This window comes from Triturus cristatus, chromosome 2_2 (assembly GCF_964204655.1).
Source record: "Triturus cristatus chromosome 2_2, aTriCri1.1, whole genome shotgun sequence".
NCBI lineage: Eukaryota > Metazoa > Chordata > Amphibia > Caudata > Salamandridae > Triturus > Triturus cristatus.
In genome coordinates, this window is record NC_140582.1 from 1,080,470,063 (window position 1) to 1,080,482,820 (window position 12,758).

Sequence of the window (12,758 nt, forward strand, 5' to 3'; positions counted from 1 at the left end):
TTTCCATGTGCTGCTCTTCGAAGAAAAACTTCCTTGTAATGTTTTTATCGAAAAGTCTAAGATAGGTCTTACAAGTACCTTTTCATATTTAGGGGTTGTTTTTAATGAAAAAGGCACCTGGAAAGCAGCGATTAGGAGCAGAAATCTTGCCTTCGCCCGTGCACTAGGAGCAATAAAACAGTTCTCCAACAAATTGGGGGGCAGGCCTGTACGCATTCTAATGGACATTTATAATGCCAAATGCATTTCAACCGCATTATATGGTTCTGGCCTATGGGGCATCGCTGACTGTCAAGAGATCCAAGTAAAAGAAAACTCTTTCCTGCGTTATCTCTTGGCGGTCCCAAATTCGTCCCCCACATATATTTGCCATAAGGAATTAGATCTGGCCTACATTTCTGACTTGATTAAAGTTAGCCCCTTACTGTTATGGCACAAGATATGGACCACAGAGGAAACTGTTTTTAATAGATCTATTTTGATTGACTGCCTCAAATTAGAAAGATGCATGGACATTTCCTGGATTGCTTACATAAAAGAATTTATGATTAAGATGGGACACTTAGCCTTTTTTGAAAACCCTGGTTCTTTAACCTCGATTTCCAGAAAGGATTACAAAAAAAGGTGTCTTGACTTCCTGGAAAATCGACGTTGGTGTGATGAAATAAGTAAGAAATCAGTACTCCAACACAATTCACTGTTACAGGCCCCTGGCCTACAGTTGTACCTGTCTCCCGATTTTTCCAGTTATGACAGGATGCTGTTAGCCCGTTTGAGAGTTGGATCTTATCATAGATTAATAACCTTTCCAGTTAGAAATGATTGGTCTTCAAATTTAATTAAGTGTCCATGTGATAATCTTGCAACACAATCGCAAATACACTGTGTTCTGTTTTGTAAATTTTATTCATGGGGAAGAAGGCAATATTTGATCCCCCTATTGAAGACCTGGGGACTTAGGCAGTGTAGGCCTGCCTTTTTGAAACTGCTTTTACTCCAAGATGACATAACCATTAATGCCTTATCTAAGTTTTTAAAATTTACTATTCGGTGCAGATTGTCGATGAACTAAATCAGAGTCTGTCTTCATGCTGATTAACTCGACTAAGTCGTACATAAGCTGTAATATTTTTTCTTAATGCAGTACCTTCTTATATGTATGTATTTTTATGTTGCTTTTATGGTTTTATATTTGAAATCGAATAAAGCTATCTTGACTCTTGACTTGACTTGACTTGAATGTGATAACCATTATTGCGATTGTACGTGTAATAACGGGGTAGATTCATCGTTATTTCATTTGGATGAAGTTAGTGATGCCTGAGTTCATAAAACACGAGTCTTGACCGTTGGTATTTTAATTTACCGCTCTAAGATAGGCACCTGCTATCTTGAAATGGTAAGTTAAAAATCACATCATGACGCATTCAGAGCGTGCTGACGTGTGTTATCATTCATCTTGACGCATGCGTTCAAATACTAGTGTAAAGAAGCATCGGCAAAGCCAATACATGACTCTGACCTGTTGGCTTTCCCAATACGTGTATTTTATTGATGCCATGCGTGCCCAGCAGTTTCAAATTCGCTAGTTAGTAACAGACGGGACTGGAGTAATGTCAGGTGAGTACTCGCATAGAAAAGGTGCTGCTAACCGAACAAGATGCAAGATTATGATATGCATTGACCTTGAAACCACAGCATTAGTTGAAAGCCTCTACGAAGATGTACAGATGTGAGAATTTCGGGCAAGTAAAAGAGTCCAATAGTTTGGATGTTTGTATATTGTTATTAGTTTTTCAACATTTCTTTCTACCTCAAAAATATCTGTCACAGAATTATTTGGTTGAAGTTTTGTTGTCTTTGACTTCTCTCTCCTGTGTCATTTCTTGCCCAGTGGTCGAGGCATGTCACGTTTCTGGCAGTGTCCGAGTGCTGCATGCTGTGACCGTAAAATGAGGCGAGAGCTGGTTCTGTGTGACCTTCTGGGACTGGCAGTTCGATTTTATTAGAACTGCAGCCCCTACTGGTGTTTGTATTTGTCCCAGGTCGTGTTCTGTGCTGGTAACTTCCGAAGAACAAGTCAAGCAACTTTTTATTTTCAAACGAACTGACTAGTGTCTTCTGATCAATGTGCAAGAATAGTTATCACCTGGTATTGATGGGATTACCTGGTCTCGTAGGTAGGATAATTATTACCGAGAGTTGTCATTGTATAGGTTATTAGGGCTTGTGTATATCTCATTTGTTTAACTTACTCTTTTACAGGAAAGAAAGAAGAATGCACAGTTTGCAAGACTCGTTGTCGCATCATCTTTCTCTCAGAGCAGGTACTATAAATTGTATTTGTTTGTATTGGATACGTTTTTAACGCAAGAAGGCCTTTATTTTGCTTAAGGAGCATGACCGAGTAACTGTTATATTACAGTGCTAATGCTAACATAAAAATAAAACGTCGAAGAAAGGACATAATCTAATTCCTACAGGGAAGTAGCGTTGACACAAAATTAAGAAAGAAGAATTTTCCCCAAGGAATCATTATAAATGCACTTTCAGTAACTTGGTTACCGCATCCAAATGTACCGTCACTGATGGAAAGCCCAGTTTGTTTTTACTTCTAAATTCTAGTAGATAGCCGCGAATTATAAACCTGGTGCACCCAGGCATTTTCAATTTTCTTCTTCCTGAAATGAGTGCAATCAGGAATAACTTCTCAAAGGACTTAACTCAGGTCTATTAGGTTTAATGTTGATAGGGTGCTTTCTGTAGATCTTGAAGCACCCATGGTAAATCCCACGTAGGGACTTGACCGATGAATTGTTGGTCTTTAAAAAATAAAAAACAAGGCTCTTTATTAGTCTAGACACAGAAGGCAGTAAAACCCTCAAAGTGTGGACTTCTGAAAGCTTTAATTGCCCCCGTCCCACTGATCCCTAAAGGTGGATACAGCCAGACCCAAAAGTAACCCGTTCTTAAAGTCCAATGTCCACTGTATTCACCCCTTCTCCTAGCAGCACTTCTCAAAATTAAGGCAATACCTTGAGTATATTATTAGAGTTGAGGGATTTCTAGGTTACTGGATAAATTCAGCTACCTCCAATGAGCAGCCCGACGCTGTCAAGCTTTCCTTTTCAAGTGACGTAGGAGGGAAAGGCTCCCTTAAGTGCATAGGGCAATAATGGAATAATCCAGGGGTGCATAAGTGCCACCTGAAGGAGGAGAGGAAACCATGCGTGTCTCTCACAGCATTGCACTATGGACAGCACTTCCAACCCCTACTCCAGCACTTTTTGAAGTATGCTGCCCAATAGGGGAACAGAGGAAATGCATAAATAAGAATGTTGAGCCATGGATACGACAGTGCATCCACTAATACGCCTCCTTACATGGACACTGTGTACAGGATCGAGGAGGTAGTGCCTTCTACGTACTCGCAAAGAGCTCCACCTATGAGTGACCAAATGTCTTGATTATTCGTTGTAAGGTGCTCTCTAATAGGCCTATTTCCAGGGAAGAAGGAAAGGCCCTGCTCAAGCGATCCTCAGGCCCATTCTCTCTCCCTGGAAGATCAACTTCGTGGAGAGATAGGAAGTTTGCTTCTGCACAAAAACAGTCCTACTGAGCTAGGGACAACAGTGCCTTCACTTTCGAGCCCTGTTGATGATTCACATAGGCCACCACTACTGCGGAGGGAAAATGAAGAAGTGCTAGATTCACCGCCTTCAATTCCCTCCAATTGGAAGTAAACCTCCACTGTGCTACAGACCAGGTTCCCTGCACTGACTGACACCCCACTATCACTCTCCAACCTGTCCCTCTCGCATCTGTGGTTAAGCGTTTTAGAAGGTGAAGACTCCAGAGGTGTGACTTTGGCCAAATTCTCCTGATCCAGCTACCATTTCAATGCCATCTCCATATTCCCCAGTGTAATCCTGGTCTCGTCTTGAATTTCTTTGGGTTCCTAGTGGTTTAGAAAATGCTTGAACATTGGCTACATATGTAATCTTGCCCATGATAAGATCAACACTGTTGACACAATCAGTCCTTGTACTGTCAACCATTCTGTTTCTGTTTGTGGTTCTTTGATCAGAAGGGCTAAAATTAACAAAACCAGTTTGTTTCTTCTGGCTACTGGCAAGAACACCTTCCCTGAAGATTTTCCTGTAGTGTGCCCCTATGTACTGCAAATCCTTCATCAGAGTTAGTAGCAATTTCTTGCGCTTTAGTAAAAACCTATGTTGTTCCTGAATCCCACGGACTTCCTCCACCTGTTGTTTCGCCCTATAGAAATAAGAAAAAGCAATCAACCAGTCTTCAAAGGTAAAGGAAGACTATAATTCTCTTAACATGAATCAACCCCAACAATGGAGCTAATACCTTGATAAATACTTCTTGTGAATACTTCAACCCAAAAGGTTGAATTCGAAGCTGATAATGTTTGTCTTCCACTGCAAAGCGAAGATACCTCTAAGAATCCTGATGTATCCGCATGTGAAGATAGGTGTCCAAGAGGTCTAACAATGCCAAAAGGTCTCTAGTCTTTATGTATGGAAGAAATTTTTGTAGAGACATCTTTTTTAATTTGATGTGTGTGACAAACCTGTTTACGTTCTTCCGATCCATCACCGGCCTGAAGTCTCCTGATGGCTGTCAGGCGCTGAGCAAGGCGCCTACCGAAAGTACAGTTGGACTACAATTCCCAGACATCTCGGCGGGAGGAAGGCGTGGTCACAACTGTTAAGTACGGGCACCGAGGACCAATCGGTGCGCGTAATACTGCCTGGTTGGATTTGTTATGGTGAAGGCTGGAAGCGGCGAGGAAGGAAACGCCGGAGCTCGCACGAACACGAGAGAAACAGCCGTGTGCCCCGCTTGACTGGGAATTCGTCGGGGAGGTACGAGAGGCCGAGTATCGGTTTCCACACAACTTGGTTTGCGGGACGCTGACGTAAGCGTCACCGCATTTGAAGGTTCTGGGTGTGAACTTATCCTTGCTCGCGGACCGCTGGACGAGCGTGGCCGCGTTGCCAAAACCCTGGACCAAAGACGAAGTAGGAGCGGACGCTCCCCATTCGGATTACAGACCGGTGAGGTGAGATCACCGGAGACACTGCCACCGCAACGTTCAGGTAGCTCAGCAGAGAGGAGGGGCTGCACTTTGCGGGACAATAGTCAGTGGTTGGAAGACACCACGAGTGTAGGGTTCAAGGGGAGAGCGTGACTGTATCCTTACTCCCCGCGCTCTTCATTATCAGTTGGGGCCTACTCTCGAGGACCTGAGAACAGAGTAGATTCAGGTTCGGTTGGCGAGAGAGGTCCCTGTTTTTCACCTTTTTCTTTGAAGGGAACATAGGTGGGGGGACTGTCAAGTAGCACGGTCCTGGGGAGCGATCTTATGTTATGACACATTGGTTTAAGGGCATGGTTATAGTTGCCTGAGTATGCTTTGGAGAGACACACTGTGTAGGCATACTTAGTGAGACCGAATGAGAGTAGGTTGCCTTATGTGTACCGTAAAGTGTGTTATGATTTATGTTATGTTACAGGTATCCCTATCCCTGCTGTTCCCATCCTAATTCCCTTTCCCTCGCCTGATTGCCCTGGTACTCTGTTCCCTATTCAGAGCCGGGGACGTCGGGAGGTGGACCCCTTGTGCTTCACTCGACTCAGCGGAACAAGAGAAAAACGTGACAGAATTACGCGCCCAAGAAATAGTTCTGTGTGGGTCGAGTCAAGCACAAGTATGGCCTCTCTAGATGAGGTGTTACAAGCCCTCATGTTGGTACAACAGGAATTGGCCGCATCTAAGTTAGAAACCGCAGCCCTAAAAGACAGGGTAGAAAGGCAAGGGCGCAACCCATTTGACGCCTCACAGTCATCGAATCCTATACATGTAAACGTTTCACCACCCATACCCCTGGCAAGCCCAGAGAGGTTCTCGGGTGACCCCCTCAAAATTCAAACCTTCCTCACACAAATAGCATTGCATTTTTCCTGCAAACCCGCTTCGTTTCCGAATAACCATTCACGAGTGGCATTTGCTATATCGTATATGACGGGGGACGCGGCCAATTGGGCCGTCCCCTTGGTCAAATACGACGATCCTCTGCTGTCAGATTGGAACGCCTTTAGAAGCGAGTTTGAGCGGGTGTTTGACAGGAGGGCCACCACCTTATCAGCAGATAGAGAATTGTTAGCACTCCGACAGGGCAAACATGATCTGGTAACGTATTTGACCCAGTTCAATCGTCTCGTAGCGGAGACAGAGTGGCCTGAGGAAAAGCGTATGTCCCTCTATTACCAGGGCCTGAGGGAGGACATGAAGGATGTACTGGCGCAAATTGATCCGCAGCCCACCACGTACACCAGCTTGATGAACCTTACGCTTAGGTTAGACCATAGACTGGCAGAGCGGAAGGGAGAGAGGGTTTATACCCACGTCGAGAAAGCCGAGAGAGGACCCGGACCCGCAGGGGCATCCCCGGACTCTCATGCAGAACCTATGGAGGTGGGTGCAATCAGAGCCCCGTTATCACGGGTCGAGAGAGAGAACCGCAGACTAGCCGGTCTCTGTATGTATTGTGGCAAGAAAGGCCATTATGTTCGTGACTGTCCCGTCAAACCCAAAAGAGGGGGATACGCAGGTACGAAGAAAGTGGCAGTAGCCACTGTACAGGCATCACCTTCGGAAGAACAGGCCTCAGTCACTCCGGATGAAACACACGCTTCTAGGGTCTTGCAATTACCTTCTTTAGCCGTTGTAGAGTCGGTTGCATCCGAATCACACGTGGTGTTACACATGAGAGTAACGGTGGGAACTAGAGAGCACGAGATAGGTGTGATGATAGACTCCGGGGCCACCGGAAATTTCGTCGATAGTGGGTTAGTACAGCGCCTTGGGCTAAGGCGCATCCCGAGATCAACCCCCGAGGTAGTCTGGGCGGTGGATGGAAAGCCTCTTAAATCAGGACCCATCACCGAGGTTACAGAATCCCTAACCCTGACCAAACCAGGGCCCTTGTGGGATCATGTAGAACAGGTAGCTTTAAACATCATTGAGGCTCCACAATATGAAGTGATCCTCGGCATGCCTTGGTTGGCGACTCATAACCCCTCCATTAACTGGAAGCAAAAAACAGTGGAGTTTGACGCGGAGTACTGTAAAGAGGCGTGTGTCAACGCGCATCGGACTCACCTTCTAGCCCTCACTCAAGGGTATCACCTCAGTACCGCAGCAGAGAAAGAGACGGTCCTCCCAGCCGCCTACCACGCTTACCGAGAGGTGTTCAGCGAAAGTAAGGCTGAACTCCTGCCACCGCATCGCAGTTACGACTGCCAAATAGACTTAATCCCAGGGGCAATCCTGCCGTCTTGTCGAGTCTATGCTTTGTCTGAGCCAGAAACCGAACATCTGCGACAATACCTAGAACACTACGCTGAGATAGGGTTTATCCGGCCTTCCCGTTCGCCTGCTGCTTCGCCCCTTTTCTTCATCAAGAAAGCCAATGGCGACTTGCGAACGTGCATCGATTATAGGGCATTAAATAAAAACACCGTCCGCAACCGCTACCCTCTTCCTCTCATCCCTGTCTTGCTGGATCAGGTGAAGGAGGCGACCGTATACTCTCGGTTGGATCTGAGAGGGGCATATCACCTGGTCCGGATAAGGGAGGGGGATGAGTGGAAGACGGCCTTTAAGACGCGGTACGGGCTGTTCGAGTATAGGGTAATGCCCTTTGGGCTGTGTAACGCCCCGGCAGCGTTCCAGTATTTTCTCGATGACGTCCTCAAAGAGCTTATTGATAGAACAGTAGTGGTGTATATCGATGACATCCTGATATATTCCACAGATCCCAGGGAACACGTCACGCACGTCTCACAAGTGTTACACAAGTTAGGAGCGAACAATTTGTTTTGCAAGTTGAGCAAATGCGAATTCCACGTAGAAAGGGTAGAATTCCTGGGGGTGGTCCTGAGTCCTTCAGGGTTGAGCATGGCTGAACGAAAGGTGGCAGCAGTACAGGAGTGGCCCATACCTAAAACTGTGAGAGATGTGCAGTGTTTTCTGGGCTTTTCAAATTATTATAGGAGGTTCATCTCGCATTTTTCCCAGCTTGTCTCACCTCTCACTCGTTTGCTACGCAAGGGTCATCCGTTTTCCTGGACTCCGGAGGCCATGCAGGCATTCCGTGAGTTGCAACAGGCTTTTACCACCGCTCCCATTCTGCAACATCCGCATTCCGAAGTACCTTTCGTGGTAGAGGCGGACGCTTCTGACATCGCAGTGGGAGCCGTGCTATCGCAGAGAGAGCCTCTGACCGGGCAATTACATCCAGTAGCCTTCCTGTCCCGGAAGTTAACAGCAGCCGAAGCAAACTACACGATTGCAGAAAAAGAACTACTGGCTGTTCACAAGGCGTTCCAGGAATGGAGACACTACCTGTGGGGGGCTAAGCACACCATAACGGTTTATACCGATCACAGAAACTTGCAGTACTTGAAAACGGCTAGGCATCTCACGCAACGGCAAATGCGTTGGATGCTGTTTTTTGCAGGCTTTGACTTTGTCATCACGTTTCGACCTGGGTCAGAGAACCAGAAAGCGGATTCACTATCGAGACAAGAGGGGGGACACGTACATCGGTCAGAGGTGATCAAGGCTCTCATTCCCCCGGAGAAAGTGGTATGTGTGGTTCGGGCTGACACATTTCTGAACTCTATAAGAGGGCACCGCACATTGGTGCAATGGCTTCAATGGGAGGAGCAGGAGACGGACAGGCACATAAAAGAGGGGTTACCCTTTTATCGAGATTGTCTGTTCGTGCCTTTGGAGGAGCTGCAGCGCCAGGTCTTCGTTTGGTGCCATGAATCACTGGTAGCCGGACATCCAGGACGGACCAAGACACTGCACCTTATGAGACGACACTTTTGGTGGGCTTCCATGGACAAGGATGTGCGGCGATGGATCCAGCAGTGCGATGTCTGCGCTAGGGCAAAAGGAGACCATTCCAAGGCTAAAGGCAAGTTAGTCCCGTTACCGACTCCCGCAGGGCCCTGGCACAACATAAGCATGGACTTTGTGGTGGGTCTACCGCTGGACCAGGGATATGATGCCATCATGGTAGTGGTAGATAGCCTCACCAAAATGGGTCATTTCGTTCCGTGCAAGAACTTGCCCTCGGCCAGTCAAACCGCACAGTTGTTGTTATCTCACGTGGTGCGACAGCATGGGCTGCCAGGAGTGATAGTATCTGACAGGGGTCCTCAGTTTATTGCTCGGTTTTGGAGGTCTTGGTGTAAAGCCTTGCAAGTGGTAGGAGCCACGTCCACCAGCTTCCACCCCCAGACGGATGGCCAGACCGAACGTCTTAATCAAACTCTCAAGACGTATCTCCGTTGCTACGCAAAAGAAGCCGGTACGTCGTGGGTGTCCCTCCTGTGGTTGGCCGAACTCTCCTACAACAACGCGTGGCACAGCTCCATCAAGGAAACCCCTTTTCGGGCTAACTACGGTTATCATGCCAAAACGCTCCCTTTATCATTTCCAGTCGAGACGCGCAACCAGCCTGCTCTTGCGGCTCAGTTGCAAGCCTTGGGGGACATACACCAACGTCTGAAAGCAAACCTGAGGAGGGCCAAACTTTTGTACAAGACCTGGGCGGACCGCCATCGTCAGGACGGGCCCGTGTATCAACCGGGCGACCGAGTATGGTTGTCCACGAAGAATCTCCGTTTTAAGTTGCGCAGCGTCTTCCATCCTCGTTTCATTGGTCCGTATCCCGTGGTGAGGCGAGTGGGGGCTGTGGCGTACCGGTTGGCCTTGCCGGCATCGCTGCGGATTCATCCGGTGTTCCACTGCGGCCTCCTGAAGCCGGCGCGGGGGGCTCGGAGGGTGGCCGCTCCTCCGGTGCTCAGGGAGGGCCAGGAGGAATACGAAGTCCGGAAGGTGGTGGATTCGCAGTTTCGGAGGGGTCGTTTGTGGTACCTCATTGCTTGGAAGGGGTACACGGCGGAGGAGGATTCTTGGGTCCCGTCCTCGGATCTGCATGCTCCTGCTGCCGTGAGAGCATTTCATGCCCGTTTCCCGGCCAAGCCTGGTCCTAGGAGGCGCTTGGGCGGGGGGCATACTGTCAGGCGCTGAGCAAGGCGCCTACCGAAAGTACAGTTGGACTACAATTCCCAGACATCTCGGCGGGAGGAAGGCGTGGTCACAACTGTTAAGTACGGGCACCGAGGACCAATCGGTGCGCGTAATACTGCCTGGTTGGATTTGTTATGGTGAAGGCTGGAAGCGGCGAGGAAGGAAACGCCGGAGCTCGCACGAACACGAGAGAAACAGCCGTGTGCCCCGCTTGACTGGGAATTCGTCGGGGAGGTACGAGAGGCCGAGTATCGGTTTCCACACAACTTGGTTTGCGGGACGCTGACGTAAGCGTCACCGCATTTGAAGGTTCTGGGTGTGAACTTATCCTTGCTCGCGGACCGCTGGACGAGCGTGGCCGCGTTGCCAAAACCCTGGACCAAAGACGAAGTAGGAGCGGACGCTCCCCATTCGGATTACAGACCGGTGAGGTGAGATCACCGGAGACACTGCCACCGCAACGTTCAGGTAGCTCAGCAGAGAGGAGGGGCTGCACTTTGCGGGACAATAGTCAGTGGTTGGAAGACACCACGAGTGTAGGGTTCAAGGGGAGAGCGTGACTGTATCCTTACTCCCCGCGCTCTTCATTATCAGTTGGGGCCTACTCTCGAGGACCTGAGAACAGAGTAGATTCAGGTTCGGTTGGCGAGAGAGGTCCCTGTTTTTCACCTTTTTCTTTGAAGGGAACATAGGTGGGGGGACTGTCAAGTAGCACGGTCCTGGGGAGCGATCTTATGTTATGACACATTGGTTTAAGGGCATGGTTATAGTTGCCTGAGTATGCTTTGGAGAGACACACTGTGTAGGCATACTTAGTGAGACCGAATGAGAGTAGGTTGCCTTATGTGTACCGTAAAGTGTGTTATGATTTATGTTATGTTACAGGTATCCCTATCCCTGCTGTTCCCATCCTAATTCCCTTTCCCTCGCCTGATTGCCCTGGTACTCTGTTCCCTATTCAGAGCCGGGGACGTCGGGAGGTGGACCCCTTGTGCTTCACTCGACTCAGCGGAACAAGAGAAAAACGTGACAATGGCTTCTTCACCAGATATAAGAATGAGTAAAACCCTCTTCTCTCCTGAAAGACTGGCACTGGTCTTATTGCATTTTTAAGTAGTGGGCTGTGAAAACCATTGACCAATGCCCTTTGTTTCGCTGCATCCTTTGGCAATGGGGTTGGACAAAAAAAATCATCTGTGTTGAAATAGTATTCGGTACCTATGTTGTACAAGGTTGAGTACCTATTTTTCCATTACTGAGGTTTTCCAATTACTGTGAAACTTCAGCAATCTTCCACCCACTGGCAAGTGGACCTGATTCCCAGCATAGTCATGCCTTGAGGGCTGACGTATTCAAAATAGAAGCTCCAGCAGCATGGGTCTGGGAATTTTCAGAAGGGACTTCAGGGCCACGTCCCAGTCCACAAAAAGGCTGACCCATTATCTGTTAGAAAGCAGCCCAGAACGCTCTACATGTCCCAAGTGATTTCCCTTTTGTTGGGAGTTTTACTGGTGTCATCAGTTTTCTGTGCTCTACAGGCTTTTTAGCAAGAATATTTCCACAACCTCATCCATACCTGTGGCCTTGTAGTTATTGCTGACCCTGCGGCCACTGTTGAAGCCGCCAATGAACCAAAGGCTATGTCTGAGAGGAAGCAGACCTGTTGCTTCATCATTGCAGTGATTGCAGATCTGTCCAAGCCTTGCTCCATTGGTTCTGCAAGTCTTTTCACATAAGACAGGATAGTGTAACTGGAATATGCTGCTTCTCTGACCCCAAAGTTAGCAGCTGATTGTGTTCTCCTAATTGCCAGCTCCACCAGATCAAAGGGTGACACCTCCTGCAAGATTGTCTTGCCCTTAGAGGACAGCCTCGCTATTTGAGAATCCACTTTAGTTTGAGGAGGAAACTCTTCCGCAAAGAAGCGTGGAGCCCATAAAGGAGTACACTTTGATGCTAGCTAAGGGTCCAGCACCTGGGGATCAGGAGTCACTTCAGCAGAGGCCAGCAGCAGGGCTCTGGCAGGTGCAGGTGGTGCTGGTCAGCTGGACATTTGCAGGGAGGCCTCTCGGAGCTTGTCTGTGTAGGCCAAAAAGGTCATACAACTGACCCTTGGAGTCAAGGCATGTGTGTTAGGGCCCCTCCCTGAAAATCCGAAACGACAGCCAGGCAGGTGCATTACAATACTGGGTCATACAGTGGCGAAACAGCACATAGCGATTCATTTGCTTAGTGTGCGATCCTGTTACAGGAAGCTTAGGACAAAGATTTACTGGAATATGCTGGGGGAGAGGAGGCGCATATGAGGAAGACCAGGAGGGACGAGAAAGCACAGGATGCCCTGTTAGCTTTGAGTGCAATGACACAGGCACTTCTGGAGTTCCCTAGTCAGGATCACCTTGCCTCTGACCAGCTAAGTGGGCTGTCGAGTTCAATCCAAGGTGGGATCGAGTTGTTTGGTATCGAGCACCACATGAGTAACTGTGTTTGATGGGTTTCTTATACCTCAACTACGAACAGTAGTCAAAACTTCACACAAGATGTACCCAGTTGAATCCATGGAAGCCACAGGGTGGTGGGAGGGTTGTTGTTAACATCAGAATGGTTGGCTGGTGATAGT

The 12,758-nt window shown here is 48.1% G+C and overlaps 1 protein-coding gene across 1 annotated transcript in view; it reads left to right on the forward strand.

Annotated features, from left to right (window-relative positions):
• RNF212 (ring finger protein 212) overlaps positions 1-12,758 on the forward strand; it is a 466,382-nt gene that overhangs the window by 84,401 nt on the left and 369,223 nt on the right. The window contains exon 2 of the mRNA XM_085643156.1: positions 2,266-2,327. Within this exon, the coding sequence (XP_085499282.1) occupies positions 2,266-2,327 (62 nt within the window). The remainder of the gene's footprint in view (positions 1-2,265; positions 2,328-12,758) is intronic.